Source organism: Sapajus apella, unplaced genomic scaffold (assembly GCF_009761245.1).
Source record: "Sapajus apella isolate SASKATOON/1434 unplaced genomic scaffold, GSC_monkey_1.0 scaffold3, whole genome shotgun sequence".
NCBI classification, from domain to species: domain Eukaryota; kingdom Metazoa; phylum Chordata; class Mammalia; order Primates; family Cebidae; genus Sapajus; species Sapajus apella.
In genome coordinates this window covers 66,246,174-66,265,214 of record NW_022436943.1, presented here as the reverse complement: position 1 = coordinate 66,265,214, position 19,041 = coordinate 66,246,174, and the positions used below count along the sequence as shown (strand labels likewise).

The window sequence follows — 19,041 nt, the reverse complement described above, 5'->3', positions numbered from 1 at the left end:
CTGGGAACCCAGTCAACCCCTGAGCCTGCTCCCCAGCCACGAAAGGCACTGACCCATCCACACTCTGAGACCCTCTCTGGTCCTGGCCTTGGCAGATGCTATTGTCAGGCCTTGGAGCATCACCCCTCTCCCTAGTCCACACTGCTGACCCCCAAGTTCATCCCTGGGAGGATCCTCCTGCCTGCCCCAGCCTGTCGGGGTCCTCGCCGGTGCCCCACGACCCTCACCCGCTGCAGCACAATTGTCTGGGCACTGGTCTGACCCCCTCACCCATGTTTCCCACATACTGGCACCACTGGGGTATCACTTAGTGTTTGGGATGGAACACATGAAATGGGAGTGACCCTCAAAACAAAATAGGATCACATGGTAAGAGAGACAAAGAGGAAGGTGACTGATGACCGCAGAAAGGGTTCAGGAGGGCCAGTTCTTGGGGTGGGAGTGGCGGGGCCCAGGTGTGGTGGTTTGGACGGATGATCCAGTGCAGGGCAGGGTCTAAGTGGGGGTAGGGGCCCTAAGGGAGGGCCAGAGGGGAACCTGGGGGGACTGGAGGACCAGGGGCAGCTTGGGGTGGTGTGGGGGGGTTGCTGTGTACATGGCGGGGGTGGGGGGCACCTGGCATGTGGGGCTTGATGTTCACGCTGGGTCCCTTGTCCGTGTGGGGCTTGGTTTCTGTAGGATCCCAGTGTGTACACCCAGGGTTCCATACGTGTGAGGGAGGTCCCCTGTGCTCTCTGAGTCAGTGTGAATAGGCATCCCCTGTTTTCCTGTGGGGTCAGTGTCAGGGATCCCATATGCAGGAGGGGTCCTCTACGTGTGCAGACGTCAGCATGTTCCTGGGTGCCTGGTGTGCAGGACTGAGTGTGCTTGTGGGCTCTGCCTTCCTGAGGAGTCTTCTGTGCTTGAGCGGTGGGTGTACATAAGGAACACGCCATCGCAGGCCCGCGTGTGCATCGGGGTCGGTGCACGTGAGGGATGAGGGGCAGGTCATTTGGGGTTCGTCTGTGCAGGGGGGCATGTGCCGTGTCCCCTACACGGGTGGGCGTCGGTGTGAGGGGACGACGAAGAACAATGGGCACCCCAGGTGCTTGCGGGCATCAGCGTGTAGGGGGCCGGGGCCTGGCGGTCCTCCGTGTGGGCGCCAGTGCGGAAGGAGGCCGGTGGCGCTGAAGGGGTCCCCGGCGCTCTCGGGGCTCGGCGCCGCCCCAGCGCCCTCACCTGCCTCACCTGCCTGCCCCGCTCGGCCCGGAGGCCCCGGCCCCGCCCCTGGCGTCGGGCTGGCTCGTTTCCTAGCGACCGAGCCGGAACTTCCGCGTCGCCCCGACTTCCGGGGCGAGGGTCGGGGGTCAGCCTGGGACTTGGAGCCTGGGGTCAGCGGCTGGGCTCGCGGGGCCGGGGTCTCGGAAGGGAGCGCCTCGCGGCCTCCGGTGGCGCCGAACGGGGTCCCCGCGGGGTGCGGGCGGGCCGGGGCGCAGGGCCGGGGCGCGGGCCAGGGCGCAGGAATGCGGGCGCGCCGCGGGTGGGGCCGCCCCGCCCCCAGGTGCTGCCCGGGCAGGCAGGAGGCAGGAGCGCCGGGCGGGGCGGGGGCGGGCGCGTGAATCAGGCCGGGCCGGCGGGCGGGCCGCGCAGGGAGTGGCTGCCGGACCGACCGGACCGCGAGGCCGCTGGGCGGCGGTCGGCTCCTGCTGCCCCTGTGCCGAGACCCCGCGCACCTGGCCAGGTAGGGCCCCCTCCCCCGGCCTGGCGGGGCGGGGCGGGCGCCCCTCGGTGCGGCCCCCCAGGGCCGGGGCCGCGCGCTCTGGAGAGGGCGGTGGGGCTGGAGCGCGCGGCGTGCGCGGGGCGGGGGCGCGGACGGGGGCGCCGCTGCGCGGGTCTGGACACGAGCGCCGGCCCGCGAAGAGCCGACGTGAAGGGGCCCGGGGCCCGGGTCGAGCCTGCCCGGCCGCCTCGACTCGCTCCTGCCCTCGCGGCCCAGTTGGCGTCTGGGTGCTGGGCACGGCCTGGACCCTTCCCTGGGGACGGCCGCTGTGGAGCGGGGTGGCCGGGTGCGGCCTGGATCCCCGCGTGGAGAGCAGGGCGAGCGACGGGGGTGCTGCCCCTCGTGCCCACGTTGGGGTGGGGTGGGCGGATGGGGCACTTAGCCGCCGCAGCCGCTAGCGCGTAGGGTGCACTGACCCCGTTGGGCGCTGGGGTGCCCACCCCGCAAGCTATCACTGAGCTACTTCCGGCCTGTGGGCGCCGTCCTCCCCACCCCACCTTTCCGCCGCCTTGAGCCTCCGCGCCCTCCTGTGCCCGTCGGAACTTGGCACAGGCTAACTCCACGTCGTGTAGGAACTCTGGATCCTTCCATGGGGTCTTCCTTCCAGATACCCACTTACTGCCAGAGTGGAGAGGGTGGGGTCCTTGACGTCCAGCTGAGAGCCCTGACCTCAAGTTACAGGTCAGGGGTCAGCAGAAGAGTGGATTCGTGCTGAGTCACTGGCCATGGGTGGGTTCTGTGCCCGCCCGCCCTCCCTTGGGCAGGGGTTTGCTACACAAATGTGTGGACATGCAGGCCACTGGGGTGCTCCATCTCAGGCTCAGGAGTGGCTGCGGCCCAGTCCATAGCCGGGGAGACACAGACCCATGAAAGGAGACAACACGAGGAATGAAGCCATTGGAGGAAGCCATTGGCATCATTCTGTAAGGACGGTGGTGTGTGCCGGAGGGCTTCTGGCCACAGGGGTTTCCACAGTCCGGACGTCCCTGTCCCCATTACACACAGCCTGGACACTGTTGATTCCCCTACCCTGTGAAATCCAAAGGGACAGTGGGGGTCCTTTCTAGAGTATCCCCCCAGCATCGGGAAGTGCCCCTGAAGGTCAGCAGGGCTGTTCCCCCACGCCCTGTGTGATCAGACACTGCCTCTACAGCCAGGCTGGCAGTGGTGAGTGGGCGCCCCCGCCCAGCCAGACAGGCCTGCCCCTCACCCCCATGTGGTCAGCCTTGATCTGCTCCCGGCACAACCAAGACAGTGTGCCCTAACCAGCCCCACATGTCAACCATGAGGACAGTGCCTCAACAAAGAAATGTTGGGACAGCTCCTCTCAGGCCGGTTGGCATCTGGGGCTGGATAGCTGAGTGGCACCAGGTATTTCCCACGTGTCAACTCCATGTCACCCCCAGGGGCACCACGCAGGACGGCTGCCTCCTGACCCCAACATTCTCAGCCAGGTGGCTCCTGCTGGCACCCGTGCAGTCCAGCTGGCCAGCACCCATCCTGTCAGCGCCCCAGGGCACACTCCTCTGTCTGGGCTGAACGGCCTCCCCAGCCAGGGCCTACATTCGGGAACCTGTGTGCTAGGTGGGGATAGGTGTCCTGCCTCCCTCAGCAACCCGAGGAGCATTGGGATGGGCTGAGTGGTCCCTAGGGCTCTCCTTCCAGGGAGAGGTACCCAGGTAGCTCTGTGGCCATGTGCATGTGGGCCCTGGGTGCCCTATAGAGGTCCCCATCAGACACCTTTCTGGAGAGGCCAGGCCCCCTGCAGGGACCCTTTGGGGAACAGGGTGGGCTGTGGGGCAGGCAAGCGTGGATGGTGGTGGGGAGCCCAAGACCTGGAAAGGTCCCTGCTGCCCTGGACTGGGGCTGGTGGGGACAGGACTCTGAGCAAGTGAAGAGCCAGATCTGGGGGCTGTGGCCCAGGGAGGCTTCATCTAAGAGGGACAGTGACAAGAGACAGGTCAAGGGTGGGCCAAGGGAAGGAGAGTGGTTGGTAGGCAGGGACAGTCTAGGGGTCAGTTCCAGGGCTGGGTGGTCAGAGAATGGGCTGTGGGAACCCAACTGTGAAACTCTGAGGATGGGGAGAAGGTGTGGCCCAGGTCCACTAATGTGAACCTCCTCCTCGTTCCTGGAGGAGGGTGGTTACAGCCCTGTTTGCTGCGCTCACCTTAGGCTAAGCGTGGCGTCATGTGGACCCTCAGCTGTGCTGTGCAGTAGATGTAACAGGCCAGAGAGGTGCAGCGATTTATTCGGGGTCTCCCAGGCAGTCAGAGACACACAGGCAGCATGGGCAGCACCACCTTGTCCCGTAGGCACGGTGCCAGGAGCTCGTGAACATCTTAGAAAAAAAAGTGAATACTATGATGATGAATGTAGCCAGATTATGTTTGTCTTTAAGCCGAGAGTCATGAAATGTTTCAGAGGGTTTGGTTTTATTTTTTGTAGCTATGCAGTCTCACTGTGACGCAGGCAGAGTACATTGGCACAATCATAGCTGACAGCAGCCTGCAACTCCTGGACTCAAATGATCCTTCTGCCTCAGCTTCCCAAGTGGCTGAGACTACAGGCACGTGCCACCACACCTGCCTAATGTTGAAAATTTTTTGTAGAGATGGGGTCTTGCTGTGTTGCCCAGGCTGGTCTCAGACTCCTGGCTTCAAGCACTTCTCCTGCCTCAGCCTCCCAGAGGAAGGAGAGACAGGACTGGGATACCTGTGCCCCAGCCTGGGATACCTGCCGGTGCTTCCTCAGCTAGGGGCATCCTAGGGCTGGGCTGTCCTCTGTGAGCCTGGCTCGGCTGGTGCCCTGGAAGGCAGCCTGGGCATGGGCTGAACTCCAGCCTAGCCAACTCCCTAATGGCCCCTTCCACAGTGTGACCATGCTTGAGGGCAGGAGTGGTCCCAGTGCCCCCACCCCTAGTCATGTGTCTCCCTGCCCCTCCAGGCCCCTGGCCCCAACATGGCCCGTCGCTCCCAGAGCTCCTCGCAGGGGGACAACCCGCTGGCACCCGGGTACCTGCCACCTCACTACAAAGAGTACTACCGCCTGGCGGTGGATGCACTGGCTGAAGGTGGCTCAGAGGCCTATAGCCGCTTCCTGGCGTCCGAGGGGGCACCTGACTTTCTGTGCCCTGAAGAGCTGGAACATGTGAGCCGACACCTTCGGCCCCCACAGTATGTTGCCCGAGAGCCCCCCGAAGGCAGCCTTCTCGACGTGGACATGGAGGGCTCCTCGGGTACATACTGGCCGGTGAAGTCAGACCAGGCCGTGCCTGAGCTTGACCTGGGCTGGCCCCTGACCTTTGGCTTCCAGGGCACCGAGGTGACCACCTTGGTGCAGCCGCCACCCCCCGACAGCCCCAGCATCAAGGATGAGGCCCGCAGAATGATCCGTTCTGCCCAGCAGGTACGCCATCGCAGCTCTAGGGTGGTGTGGAGGGGCCTGTGCTGGAGGCACGAGGGTGGAGGAGACGCATGAGCATGACCAGCTTGTGGGGTGAGCCCTGAGCTCCAGCCACAGTCGGGGTCCCAGCAGAGATCTTGGTCACCACAGGCTGCAGGTTCTGCACAGTTCTCCTTGCCCGTGGTCATGGCCAGTGCCCAGAAACTCCTTGCCCGTGGTCATGGCCAGTGCCCAGAAACTCCAGGACTCTGGGATGGGTGGGCACCCCCACCAGCCTGGGTTCATTGTTCAGATAATTCCCTCTCATCCTGCTGGATGGCCCTTGGCCAGCTGAGGGCTTCACACCCTCACCAAGCAGCTAGCAGACTGCAGAGGGTTCTGTTAAACCATGGCAACTGAGGCTTCAGGTGTGAACGCTAAAGGCCCCTGCCTTTGTCCCCTGCCCAGGGCAGTGACCCCCTCCTGGACAGCGACCCCCCTCAGCCCTGACAGCTGCCCTGTGGGGGAGGGGCAGCTCAGCCATCTGTAGAGGGGAGATTAAGGGCCTTTTCGGTGCCCACCCTCATCCAGGGTTCTCTGCCCTGCACCTGCCTTGCCCCCCCCCCCCCACCCTCCACAGCTTATGGCCAGCAGCTCCATGCTGCTTCTGTTGGGTCCCTTCCTCTACCCATCTTCCCAGATGTGGCCCCACTCCCTGGGATGGGCCAGCATGTGTTTTACAGGGGTTGTGGGTAACCCAGACGCCTCCCAGGTGTGGAGGGGAAGCTAGACAATGGTGTGAGGACAGCAGGGGCCTCCGCTCTCCATCCTGACCCGCCCCTGCAGGTGGTGGCCGTGGTGATGGACATGTTCACTGACGTGGACCTACTCAGTGAAGTACTGGAGGCTGCAGCCCGGCGGGTCCCAGTCTACATCCTGCTGGACGAGATGAACGCACAGCACTTCCTGGACATGGCCGACAAGTGCCGGGTCAACCTGCACCACGTGGATGTGAGTTCCCGGGAGTGGGGGATTGGGGAGGCCCCCTGGCAGAGATCTGACTCCCCTCCCTCCCCAGTTCCTGCGTGTGCGGACCGTGGCGGGCCCCACCTACTACTGCCGCACGGGAAAGTCCTTCAAGGGCCACGTCAAGGAGAAGTTCCTGCTGGTGGACTGCGCTGTGGTCATGAGTGGGAGCTACAGGTGCGCCCACGGGGTTCCCTCAGCTCCTCTGGGGCCTCCTCCTGTCGCCCCAGTGCCACCCTTCCACACCAGGGCCCTCCTCACCAGGAGCCCTTGCCCTCTAGCCACCTGCACCTGTAGGCTGGACCCCAGCCCTTGCAGACCTCACGTCCCTGAGTCCTCCCCGTCCCACCCGCTGCCCACAAGGCTGCACTGCCCTTGCTACAGCTCGGTTTGACTCTGGCCCTGACCCCCCCACAGCTTCATGTGGTCCTTCGAGAAGATCCACCGCAGCCTGGCACACGTGTTCCAAGGAGAGCTGGTCTCCAGCTTCGACGAGGAGTTCCGCATCCTCTTCGCTCAGTCCGAGCCGCTGGTGCCCTCGGCCACGGCCCTGGCCCGCATGGACGCCTACGCCCTGGCTCCATATGCCGGGGCCGGGCCCCTCGTGGGCGTCCCTGGGGTCGGGGCACCAACCCCCTTCTCCTTCCCTAAACGAGCGCACCTCCTGTTCCCACCACCCCGCGAAGAGGGCCTGGGCTTCCCGTCTTTCCTCGACCCGGACCGCCACTTCCTGTCGGCCTTGCGCCGGGAGGAGCCGCTGCGGATGCCGGGGGGCGCCCTGGAGCCGCACGCGGGGATGCGGCCACTGTCGCGGCGCCTGGACGCGGAGGCCGGGCCGGCCGGGGACCTCGCGGGCGCGCGGGGCTTCTTCCAGGCGCGGCACCTGGAGATGGACGCCTTCAAGCGGCACAGCTTCGCGGCCGAGGGCGCGGGCGCCGTGGAGAACTTCGCGGCCGCGCGGCAGGTGTCGCGACAGACGTTCCTCAGCCACGGCGACGACTTCCGCTTCCAGACCAGCCACTTTCACCGCGACCAGCTCTACCAGCAGCAGTACCAGTGGGACCCGCAGCTCGCGCCCGCTCGCCCGCAGGGCCTGTTCGAGAAGCTTCGCGGGGGCCGCGCGGGTTTCGCGGACCCAGATGACTTCACTCTGGGCGCCGGGCCGCGCTTCCCGGAGCTCGGGCCCGACGGCCACCAGCGGCTGGACTACGTGCCGTCCAGCGCGTCCCGCGAGGTGCGCCACGGCTCGGACCCCGCCTTCGGGCCCGGCCCCCGTGGTCCGGAGCCCAGCGGGGCCCTGCGCCCCAACCTGGCCCAGCGCTTCCCCTGCCAGGCGGCGGCCAGGCCCGGCCCAGACCCCGCTCCCGAGGCGGAGCCGGAGCGCAGGGGCGGGCCGGAGGGGCGGGCCGGGCTGCGGCGCTGGCGCCTGGCCTCCTACTTGAGCGGCTGCCATGGCGAGGATGGGGGCGATGACGGCCTCCCGGCGCCCATGGAAGCCGAGGCTTATGAAGACGACGCGCTGGCTCCGGGGGGCCGGGCAGCTGCCGGCGACCTGCTCCCCTCGGCCTTCCGCGCCCCCGCAGCCTTCCCCACCAAGGTCCCGGTGCCAGGCTTGGGCGGCGGCGGCGGCAACGGCCTGGAGCGGGAGGGCCTGGAGGAGCCCGGCCTGGCCAAGCAGGACTCCTTCCGTTCGCGCCTGAACCCCCTCATCCAGCGCAGCTCCAGGCTGCGCTCCTCGCTCATCTTCAGCGCGTCACAGGCCGAGGGCGCGACCGGGACTGCGGCGGCCACCGAGAAGGTGCAGCTGCTGCACAAAGAGCAGACAGTGAGCGAGACGCTGGGGCCTGGCGGAGAGGCCGTGCGCTCCGCGGCTTCCACCAAGGTGGCCGAGCTGCTGGAGAAGTATAAGGGCCCAGCCCGTGATCCCGGCGGCGGCGCGGGCGCCATCACAGTTGCCAGCCACAGCAAGGCCGTCGTGTCCCAGGCATGGCGGGAAGAGGTGGCGGCCCCAGGTGGCGTGGGAGGCGAGCGCCGCAGCCTCGAGAGCTGCCTGCTGGACCTGCGCGACTCCTTTGCGCAGCAGCTGAACCAGGAGGCGGAGCGGCAGCCGGGAGCCGCCTCGCTCACCGCGACGCAGCTGCTTGATACGCTGGGCCGGAGCGGCTCTGACCACCTGCCCTCCCGCTTCCTCTCTGCCCAGGGCCGCTCCACCTCCCCCCAAGGACTGGACAGCCCTCTGCCACTGGAAGGGCCCGGGGAGCGCCAGGTGCCCCATTCTGAGCCAAAAGCGAGCCCCACCTCGGCTTACCCTGAGCGGAAGGGGAGCCCCACGCCTGGGTTTCCCACTCGAAGAGGAAGCCCAACGACAGGATTTATCGAGCAGAAGGGGAGCCCCACCTCAGCCTACCCCGAGCGCAGAAGCAGTCCTGTGCCCCCCGTGCCGGAGCGCAGGGTCAGTCCTGTGCCCCCCGTGCCGGAGCGCAGGGGCAGCCTCACCCTTACCTTCTCCGGAGAGTCCCCGAAGGCCGGGCCCGCGGAGGAGGGGCCGAGCGGCCCCATGGAAGTTCTGCGCAAAGGCTCCCTGCGCCTCAGGCAGCTGCTGAGCCCCAAGGGCGAGCGGCGCATGGAGGATGAGGGTGGCTTCCCAGTGCCGCAGGAGAACGGGCAGCCCGAGAGCCCGCGGCGGCCGTCACTGGGCCGGGGTGACAGCACGGAGGCTGCCACAGGAGAGGAGCGGGGCCCCCGGGCTCGCCTGACCTCAGCCACGGCCAACGCCTTGTACAGCAGCAACCTTCGGGATGACACGAAGGCCATTCTGGAGCAGATCAGCGCCCATGGCCAGAAGCACCGTGTGGTCCCTTCCCCGGGCCCCGGCCCAGCCCACAGCAGCCCCGAGCTAGGCCGTCCACCGGCTGCTGGCGGCCTGGCCCCAGATATGTCCGACAAGGACAAGTGTTCGGCCATCTTCCGCTCAGACAGCCTGGGGACCCAAGGCCGGCTGAGCCGCACGCTGCCGGCCAGTGCGGAGGAGCGCGATCGGCTGCTGCGCCGCATGGAGAGCATGCGTAAGGAGAAGCGCGTGTACAGCCGCTTCGAGGTCTTCTGCAAAAAAGAGGAAGCCAGCAGCCCCGGGGCTGGGGAGGGCCCGGTGGAGGAGGGCACCAGGGACAGCAAGGTGGGCAAGTTTGTGCCCAAGATTCTGGGCACGTTCAAAGGCAAGAAATGAGTCTCTTGGCCCAGCAGCCCAGGCCAGGGTGTCCGAATTGCTGCCACAGCCACCCGGAGCCCCCACGGAGCAAGGAGAGCACTGCTCCTGTGCTTGAGCGGTGGCTGCCAGGCCACGGCTGCTTGGGGCTTGGCTGAGTGCGCCACAGCTCGGCTCCTATTGGGGCTCACCCGGCAGCTGCCCTCTGTGCCCCTGGCCTCCCCAGTACTGGGGCTCCAGCCCCTCGCCACCAGTGCCTTTCTTCCCTCAGCACTTTCTTTCCTCAGTATCTTCATCTCTGCACCATCAGCCTTGCCTGGCGCAGAGTCTGGCTCTGCCATCTCTCTCTGCTTCAGTGCCCCCATGCCATTTTTTTTTTTTTTTTTTTTTTGAGATCCAAGCTGGAGTGCAGTGGTGCCATCTCAGCTCACTGCAACCTCTGCCTCCCAGGTTCAAGTGATTCTCGTGCCTCAGCCTCCCAAGTAGCTGGGATTACAGGTGCCTGCTAATTTTTGTATTTTAAGTAGAGACAGGGTTTCACCATGTAGGCCAGGCTGGTCTTCAACTCCTGACCTCAAGTGATCTGCCCGTCTCAGCCCCCCAACATGGGGGGATTACAGGTGTGAGCCTCTGTGCTCCACTGAGTCCCCTGTCCTCTTTCAAGGGCCCCACCTCTGTGCCTCAACTCCCCACTCTCTGGGGCCCCTTTCCTCCTCAGGGTCTCCTGCTCTCAGGGCTCCCCTCCCTGTCTCCTTACAGCCCCCTCCCTCCCTCTCTCAGGGTCTCCTCCATCCTCAGGGCTGTATTTCCTGTCCGGCTTGGATTCTCCCACTCACTGCCTCCCAGCATCTTTCTCAGAGGCCTGTCCTCTTGCTGTGGGGAAGACTGGGCTGGCTGCAGGCAGTCTGCAGGGGAGGGGTGGAGTCGGACCGGAAGGATGCCCCTTGGAGTGGCAAGGAAGCTGCACAGGGCAGACCACTGGGAAAGGGGCACAGGGAAGCCCCAGGGGCTGCCTTGCCAGGTCTGCCGTCTCCTCCAGCAAGGCTCTGGCCAGCACCGGGTGAGAGTGGGGAGGGGGCATTGGGTTTTGCAGCACAATAAAACGGTCCGGATGGACAACCTGTGGCCCCAGCCTCATGAGCGCCCCCTGCACAGGCCCAGCCCGGGCACCAGAAGGGCTGGATGGTGGGGTGTTTGTCTTGACAGGTGTGGGGCCAGGTGAGGGCAGGGGACAAGGTGCAGCCAAGGCTGATCCCAGCTGTTCAGACACAGGTCCTGGGCAGCCCTGCAGGCGGGAGCGGTCTTTGCCCTCCTGGTGTCCAGCAGACACCCCACCCTGCCCTGTTCTCAGGGCCTTTCCTCTTTGTCTCCAACACCAAGAATCTGTCCAGGCTTCCTGGCTTATCTTGTATCTTTTTTCACCCCCAGTGAGGAATTGTAACTGACTCAGAATGATGCATTTTGGCACCACATGCGTGGAAGGTCCCCCACTGTTAGATGCCAGCTTTGTGAAATTAGTGTTTCTGTATTACTATTTTTTTAATTGCATCTACACCACCTGGATTTGCTATTTCTTTTCAAAAAAGTTTTTTTAGTGTAATAAATCCTAAGAGAGAACTGACTTAAGAAACAAGGCTGCCAGAGGCAGCAGTTCTGGATCTAGCAGCTGGGAGAGGAAGGGAAGGGGCCCCGCTGTCACTGCTGGACAGCCCCAGCCGGCTGGTTACCAAAGCCACTGCCCAAATAGGGACGACAGCAGGGGCGTCTGGCCAGGTGGGAAAGGTGCCTGGAGCGGGTGCACCTGAGCGTCTCTTGTGGGCACGTTTGGCTTGGTGCTGCCTGGGGTGTGGCTGGACGGACAGGCTCTCAAAGTGGAGCCCATGAAGAGGCCAGAGGCTGGCTGCCCCACTGGGGCCTTCGGAGCCTCTTGCCTGCACCCTCCACATCTTCTAAACCAGGATGGGGCACATTTCGATGTGAATGAAACACAACCCACAAAATATTCTAGCATGTTCTCCGTGTGTATAATCGCCCAGTTCTGCCCTGCAGCCTCTAACCATGTGGCCTCTTGGGTTTCTCCTGTGGACTCACCTTCCATCTCTGTGGGGGGCACTAAAGACCCCCCAGCTTCACTCCAAGGTCCACCTTGGCCCCTCCAACTTCACGCTGTATGTGTCTCCTGTCCCTGTCCCCAATGCTGCCTGGGCAGGCACACTCCTGGGCACCCACCTGTGTTCCCCCACTCAGCAACCCCACCACACTCTGCCTAGCCTGAGGCCAAGCCTCCAGCCCTGCAGCCCCCTGGCTTCTGTGTCCTGCTTGTTGAGCACCCTAGGGCTGTGCCTTGGGCTTGTGAAGTTCAACAAGCAGACCGTTGGGCAGACGCCTCAGGAGACAAGCCCATGGCAGGGTCTCTGACGGGCTCACCACCTCCCCGCGCCCTCCCGCTCCCCCATCCACCTCCTCCAACCTTCTCCCAAGCCCAGCCTCCCTTTCTGAGTCTCCTGTAGGTGCCTGGCCCAGCACCGAGGCAGCGCCAGCTCCCAACCTCTGCTCAGCCCCCCTGGTCACACCTTGTCCTTCCTCGCCCTTCCCCATGGTGACAGTTGCTTCCACAAGCCCGCAGAGCCCCTGCTCCTGGCAGCCCAGCCCCAGCCACAGCACAGGCTGAGCCCTTCAGATGGAGCTCTTCCAGCCTGTGAGCTTCCCGGACAGTGAGCCCGGAGCCCAACCCCCGCCAACAGCACAGGCTGCGCCCTTTAGACTGAGTTCCTCCCTGTGAGCTTCCCAGCTGCCTGTGTTCCAGCCCCAGCTCAGGGGCAGGTGCAGCTGTGGACACCTGGCACCCTAGGACACAGCTCTTTGCCCACAGGGCCCTTTGATCTCTGCAGCCCTGCACAGCCCTGGCCTGAACTCACACCAGGGTTTTTGCCTGTGGGTGAGCAGAGGAGGTAACCCTGACCCCACACCCACCCTCACCTATGGAGACCTGGAGACAGATCAGGTGCAGTGGCTGTACAGGGGTGGGGTGGGGGCGCAGGCTGCAGTCCCTGACAGTGCAGGAAGGGTGGGGCTGATCCCTTCTCTCCTCTGGCTCAGAGTCACAAAGATGGCCATGGGGTGACCCTAGGTCCCCATCCCACAGGTCCACCCTGGGGGGCAGCGTGGACCCCGACGCCACAGCAGGTGGGGAGATAATGGACAAAGGACAGGAAGCTGCCCAGGCAAACCTAGAGGAAAAAGCTCACTGCAGGACGTGGAGTAGGCAGGACCTTCGGGGTGGAAGTCTGAGGACAGGGGCGGTGGGGTCCTCGGCGGAGGGGAGGCTCCAGGAAAGGGGTCGGGGCCCCCAGCTAGGAGGTGCTATGGCCTTAGAGGGGAGTGGAGGAATGATGGCTGCTTAGGTTGGGGGCAGACATGAGTTTATTGGAGGAAGTCACTGGAGCTGGGGCAGGGCCCTCGTCTCCCCCAGGGAGACCCAGGCAAGCTCCCTGGAACTTCAGTGTGGCCAGGCAAAGCAGGGAGGGCTAAGGGGTGCAGGAGACCCGGGGAGGGTCCGGGAAAGGTGCTGGGGCAGGAACAGGGCCAGATGAAGGGAGGAGGGTGGCTCACACGCGGTGACCCTCTAGCAGGGGCAGGTGGCCCAGTGCCGAGTGGCTGACAGTCCCGTAGGCTTGAGAGTAGCCTCCAAGCAAAGCCCTGGCGGCCCCCTGAGCCCCCTGTGAGGCAGAGGTGTGGAACATCCTCCGGCCGGGCCGGGGAGGGACCTGCATACAGTTAAGAGTCACGTAAGGGGAGGTGTCAGAGGGGGTGCAGTGGAGGGAAGGCCTTGAGGACCTCGAGGGATTCGAACTGGGAAGGATGGGGAAGGGAGTAAAAAGGAGGATGGGGGAGGGGCAGACTGGGGCTGGGCTCACCTGTTGGGCACCGACCACGCTCACCCCACCACCTCGGTTCCGGTTCTGGTCACCCCGGATCAGGGCCTGGTTGGCCACCTGAGCCACAGACTGTGAGGTCAGGGAGGACGCTGCTCCCCTCTCACTTGGCTTCACCTGGGAAGGGGCACATTACAGGGTCACTGAGAGGCAAAGAGAGACGGTCCCTCCTGTGCCCACCCCACCATAACTTACCAGGGAGAGTGTCAAGCGGAGCTCTGCCTTTGCCCCAGGGGGCCTTTCCCCCCTCCCTAGGGGTGCAGCTTGGAGCAGGGGAGCGGACTTCTGCCTGGGAATGTTCTCGGCTACACGGGGGGACTCTGTAAGGTCAGAAGGTCAACCCCAGGGTCAGGAGCCGGGTGCTGCACACAGTTGGCAGACACAGGAGGAAGCCCGGGCCACGATCCTTGTGGGTGGCCAGCAAAGGTCACACACCGTGCTCTGGGGGGTCGTGGCCCGGGCCATTCTGAGGCCTGGGTCTGGGGCTCTGCACAGGTGTCCCTGAAGACAGCTGAGGGTTGGCTCTGGGCTTGCACAGGTGTGCCTGCGATGGGGAGGCCCTGGGCTCTGCCCCTGGGGCGACGCCCTCCAGGCCCTTCTCTCTTGAGGTGCAGCCGCGGCCTCCGTGCTCCAGGATCATCTGCGGGACAGGAGGGTGCTCAGAGGTCGCAGCCTGCCCACGGGGCGTTTGGGGGTCTCTGACATAGGAGGCGGCTTCCAGAGTGCTGGTAGACCGGGGATGACAGGGGTCACGGGCCGGAGCACCTGATAGACGCGGCTGCGGTACTCAGGCGCGGAGAGCTGGACCCCTTCGTGCACCCGGTGCCGCACAGCCACCTTTCGTGCCCACACGTCGCTGGGGCAGTGGAATCTGCAGGGAGCCGGAGAGGTGGGGCCTGGGCTTCGGTCAAGCCAGACCTGTAGGCTGTCATCACAGGGCCCAGGTTTGGGGGCTCTCCCCCCGGCCCCCACCCCGCACTGGGGGGGCCTCTCCCTCTCCCACCTCTGCACGTAGGGGTGCTGCAGTGCCTGGGCTGCACTTAACCGCTTGTCCGGGGCGAACACCAGGAGTCGCCTGAGGAGGTCCAAGGCCTCTGGGCAGGTGTCTGGTGGCAGGAGAGCGTCCAGCGTCCGCCGTGGCCCGTGGGCTGCTGTGTGTTGTCTCCAGGGACCCACCCAAGAGCCCTCCTCAGATCCATGTTCACGGCTGGGGCTCGGCTTCCACACAGGGGCCCACTCTGCTGTCCTGGGTGGATGCCCCCACACCTGACCTGCAGGCAGTCTGGGCCCTGCAGCGTGCAGAGACCCCTGCGGCCCCTGGGTGCCCTCCTCTCCAAGCCCTGACACAGCGCCTCAGGGCCACCCTCTAGGAGCACCAGTGGCTCCTGCTCTCAGAGCGGCCAGCAGTTGCTGGGTTTGGAACCTGAACTGGTACAAACCGGCCCCAGTCACCCTGCAGGAAGGTGGCCCTGCTCCCTCAAGACGAGCCACCCTCTCACCCTCACCAAGGCACCCCCACTCACCGGGACCCCAGGTGGTGCAGCACAGAGGCCCGGCAGCCTGAGCCGAGAGCCAGGAGGTCTGGGGCAGCAGAAGGTGGTGTGACCCAGGCAGGCCTGGCAGGCTGGGGCAGCTCAGGCATCTGGGGCCAGCCATCTCTTCCAACCCTGGGACCACAGCCTCTTGACAGGGTTTCCACTGTCTAGCAGGGCTCAAACACCCCATGACCAGGGCGTGCCCCTGGCCTGTGCTCAGAAGCACCCCACATGACCCCTACTCCACACACCTGCACCTAGCCCTGGGGAGTGCTCACACTGGTGGATACCGGAACCCACCTCCACGGACCCGGAGGCTCCACCCAGACAAGCAGATGCGCCTGGTGGTACAGCTCCCTCTTGCCCCCACTCTCAAGAGTGACCCCCATGGCCCTACTCCTAATACTGCCTCCCTCCACCTCTTCCCTCAGCACCCGAATCTCTCCTGCCAGCTTTCTGTGCACACCCCAGCTCCCAGCACAGTGACGGACCCTGCCCCTGCCACCCCAATCCCTCCAGGACCTTGTCCAGCCTGCCGGCCCCTTCATGGCCACTGCTGGGCTCTCATGGTGCCTGTGCCAGGTGCTGCCTGCCCACATCCGTCCCCAGCAGCTCCTCCTGGGCCTCCATCACCAGCTGGTCTTCCTGGGGCTCCTGTCCTATCCTCCAGATCCTCCCTCTCGCTGTCCCCATCCCTCCTCCCAGCACAGTCCTGGCCTGTCAGCTGCTGTCTCCCCACAGCTGTGCTGTCTGACCCAAAGCATCCTGGTGCCCAACCCCAGCTGCCTGGCTCACCCTCCTCGGAGGGCGGTGGGATGGTCTCCAGGATCAGCTCCAGCTGGTGGAGGGTGGACGTGCCCGGGAACAGGGGCTTCCCCTGAAGCATCTCCGCCAGGATACAGCCCAGACTCCACATGTCCACCCCAAGGGTGTACCTGGGGCAGGAAGGGGTGTAGGCATGGAGGGACCTAGAGGCAGAGGTGGGGATGGAGTTGCTGGGAGGGTGAGTGAGAGAACACTCGTGGCCTTGGAGCTCTGGCTAGGCAGGAGGGCAGCCCTGGGGGCCCCTGGAAGGAGGTAGAGGGTGGGTTGGGAGTGTCTCACTGCTACCGGTGTGAAGACAGCAGCACCTCCGGAGCCCGGTACCAGCGTGTGGCCACATACTCCGTCAAGGCCTGGCCCTCAGGCCCCTCGGGGAGGTCGCTGAGGGAGCGGGCCAGGCCGAAGTCGCACAGCTTCACCGTGCAGTTAGCATCCAGAAGCACGTTGGATGGCTGCAGAGAGGAGGCAGGCTGAGGCCCTGGGGCCGGGTGGGGCGGGAGCTGGACTCTGGCACTGTGGGTGCTGCACCTTCTGGTCCCGGTGCACGATGTGCCCCGAGTGGAGGAACCGGGTGGCCTGCAGGAGCTGGCAGAAGATGGAGCGCACGTGGACGTCCTGCAGCAGCCCGCCCTTCCGGATGACTGCGTTCAGGTCCGTGTCTGGGGAGAGGGTGCACACTCCAGTCTGGGGGTGGAGGGGGAGGGGGTGGGGTGGCACCCTGGAGGAGTGGAAGAGGGGCACCTGGCAGGTCTGTCTCACTTTGAACCAGCCCATGGCCTGCCCGCCCCACTCCTCCATCCTGCGCACAGCCTGTGGGCACAGCGGTGGGGTCTGCAGCTGTGCTGATTTTATTTTTTTTATTTAAAAAATAAAATAAGCCGGGCGCAGTGGCTCACGCCTGTAATCCCAGCACTTTGGGAGGCCGAGGCGGGTGGATCACGAGGTCAAGAGATCGAGACCATCCTGGTCAACATGGTGAAACCCCGTCTCTACTAAAACTACAAAAAATTAGCTGGGCATGGTGGTGCGTGCCTGTAATCCCAGCTACTCAGGAGGCTGAGGCAGGAGAATTGCCTGAACCCAGGAGGCGGAGGTTGCGGTGAGCCAAGATCGCGCCGTTGCACTCCAGCCTGGGTAACAAGAGCGAAACTCCATCTCAAAAAAAACAAAAACAAAAAAAATAAAATAAAATAAAAAATTTAAATTATATTTTTATTAATTTTTTTTATTCTAAAATAAAAAACACTTTATTTCCTATTGCCTTTGTTTCATAAAACGAGATGAAAAAGAACGCAGCTGCAGACTGGCGGGAGCAGGAGGGATGAAGGGGTCGCTGCTGGCTCCGGAAGCTGACACTGGTCAGCTGTCTGTCCCTGAGTCCAGGGTACACGGCAAGGGAGCAAACCACCATGGGGTGGCCGCAGAAGGAGTGAGGACAGGCCAGAGGTGGGGCCGGGGCGCTGGCCGAGGCCTCACTCACCCATACACTCAAACACCAGGTAAATGTCGCTGTCGTTCTCTGCCCGGATCACGTCAAGGAGACTGATGATGTTGGGATGCTCCCCAAACTCCTGGGGAGAGAGTCGGCGGCGGCTGGAAGGCCAGGGATTGCCTCTGGGGTCCGAGAAGCCTGGCTCCTCTCCTGTCTGGAGAGGTCTGTTTCTGGGGAAGGGGACTGGGCTGGAGGGCCCAGGCTACTCACCTGGAGGAGAGTGATTTCCCGGAATGTTCTCTGAAGAGACAGAAACACAGGTGTGTGGGTGGGTGGAGCAAGAAGGAAGCCCATGTCCTGAGAGGACCCAAAGGAGCTGATGTCCATCACCCAACACCCACCTGACCAGGCATGGCAGAGGGGGCGGTGTTCCGAGACAAGCCATAACATCTGTGACCAGCTCCCAGCTCCCACCTGATTCCAGGTACCAGGGCAAGAGGCTGCCGCTCCCTGCCCCCATCCTGTCCCACACGTCTCCCGCACACTCACCTGGGCATCTGTCTTATCCCTAAAAGCATCGAAGATTTTCTTGATGGCCACGACCTCGCCTGTTGTCCGGTCCACTGCCTTCCACACAATGCCGTAGGCCTGGGAAGGAGTGCCATCGCACAGGACCAGCCCCTTGCCCCACCATCCCCTGCCCACCCAGACTGCCCCTGCACACATGAGGCTCCTCTTTCCCATTCTCGGTCCCCAGAAGGGATGGGAGTGTGGGCTCCACAACTGCAGGCCACCCTAGACTCTGACATCTTCCAGAGTAGGAGGCAGAAGGGAGGGTGAGAGCTGGCGAGGCCCTGGAGGAAAGGAGACCACAGAAGGGAGCATCTGGGCAGGTGCCCAGGCACTCTCCCGCCCTCTCCCTCACACCCATCCAGCCCCTAGTCCCGTTGGCCCTCACCTTCAGATTCCTCCAGAATCTAGCCCCTGCCACCATCTCCAATGCCCCCACCCTGGTCCCAGCCTCTGGCATCTCTCACTCGGTGGCTGCATTCACCACTAAGGAATCTCCGTCTGCCACTCCCTGGCATGCCAACTGTGGGGTCTCAACACAGGGGCAGGGTAGGCCTTATAAAGCGACACCGGCAGCTGCTACAGCTCCTGGCATCAGCAACAGTGAAAACCAAAGTCCTGGAAATTCCCCGAAGCCCCCACACGGTTGGACACCTCACCACTTATCTCTCCATCTCTTACCCAGTGGCACACAAGCCTGCACTGGGCCTGAGCACTTGCTATCTGCACTGCCGGGAAGGATCTTCCTCCCCCTGCCCATGGCACTCCCCACACACAGAGGCTCCCCTGCTCACTCAAGCACACAGATACACTTGGCTCTGGCCTTCACTCTGCACCCACCCCATACCCGCACAGGCCCTTCTTGGGCCTCACCCCTGTGCTCCTGAGCCTGGGGTCTGCCCTCCCTCTCAGTGACTGAGGCACGGGCCCAGCCTCCCCAGAGCGTCCTGTGCACCCAGGAAGCGGGAGACTGTGGGCACATGGGAAGTGGGGTGCCAGGATTCCTCTGCTTGAGGCTGCTAGGGGGCCTGGCTGTCACCTGCCCCCAGGAGCCGGGATCCTGGGAGTCACGGTCGTGTTACCCCATGAGGAAACTCAGGCACGAAAGGGCTCCAAACCACCCCTCCGCCTACGGAGGAGGCAGGACGCCAGTGTGTGACGGAACAGGCCTGGGGGGGGGGGGACCAACCATCCCCCGCAGGTATTCTCTCCGCAGGGCCACCCCTCGGAGGGCAAGCGCGTCCCCGGGCACTCACCCCCTTCCCAAGCTGCCGCCTGAGCAGGTATCGCCGGGCAACATGAGGGTCCACTGGAGCGCACATGGCAGCCAAGACACAAGCGGGAGGTACTGTTGAGTAGGTTGCCGTGGGAACCGA

The 19,041-nt window shown here is 64.2% G+C and overlaps 3 protein-coding genes across 8 annotated transcripts in view; 1 reads left to right on the top strand and 2 right to left on the bottom strand.

Annotated features, from left to right (window-relative positions):
• IQANK1 (IQ motif and ankyrin repeat containing 1) overlaps positions 1 to 1,489 on the bottom strand; it is a 54,153-nt gene extending 52,664 nt beyond the window's left edge. For all 3 annotated transcript variants that reach the window (XM_032255561.1, XM_032255551.1, XM_032255569.1), the window contains exon 1: positions 1,219 to 1,489. The gene's annotated coding sequence lies outside the window, so the exon portion shown is untranslated. The remainder of the gene's footprint in view (positions 1 to 1,218) is intronic.
• FAM83H (family with sequence similarity 83 member H) lies at positions 1,134 to 9,863 on the top strand. Of its 4 annotated transcripts, none has more exons than XM_032255508.1 (5): positions 1,134 to 1,144; positions 3,663 to 5,164; positions 5,987 to 6,151; positions 6,219 to 6,343; positions 6,584 to 9,863. In XM_032255508.1, the coding sequence occupies exons 2-5, from the start codon at positions 4,718 to 4,720 to the stop codon at positions 9,390 to 9,392; spliced, it is 3,546 nt and encodes a 1,181-aa protein (XP_032111399.1). In that variant the 5' UTR covers positions 1,134 to 1,144; positions 3,663 to 4,717; the 3' UTR covers positions 9,393 to 9,863. The 4 variants fall into 4 exon arrangements, with proteins under 4 accessions (XP_032111399.1, XP_032111410.1, XP_032111421.1 ...); XM_032255519.1 differs by lacking the exon at positions 1,134 to 1,144 and adding an exon at positions 1,625 to 1,720 and having other exon boundaries at positions 4,703 to 5,164; XM_032255530.1 differs by lacking the exon at positions 1,134 to 1,144 and having other exon boundaries at positions 1,923 to 3,994; positions 4,703 to 5,164.
• Positions 9,864 to 12,776: 2,913 nt separating this feature from the next.
• MAPK15 (mitogen-activated protein kinase 15) lies at positions 12,777 to 19,041 on the bottom strand. The gene is made up of 14 exons (XM_032255415.1): positions 18,922 to 19,041; positions 17,645 to 17,743; positions 17,366 to 17,395; positions 17,144 to 17,234; positions 16,192 to 16,322; positions 15,952 to 16,115; positions 15,637 to 15,776; positions 14,830 to 14,887; positions 14,310 to 14,468; positions 14,072 to 14,177; positions 13,742 to 13,946; positions 13,502 to 13,626; positions 13,313 to 13,423; positions 12,777 to 13,138 (listed from the first exon to the last, which is right to left on the bottom strand). The coding sequence occupies exons 1-14, from the start codon at positions 18,985 to 18,987 to the stop codon at positions 12,980 to 12,982; spliced, it is 1,644 nt and encodes a 547-aa protein (XP_032111306.1). The 5' UTR covers positions 18,988 to 19,041; the 3' UTR covers positions 12,777 to 12,979.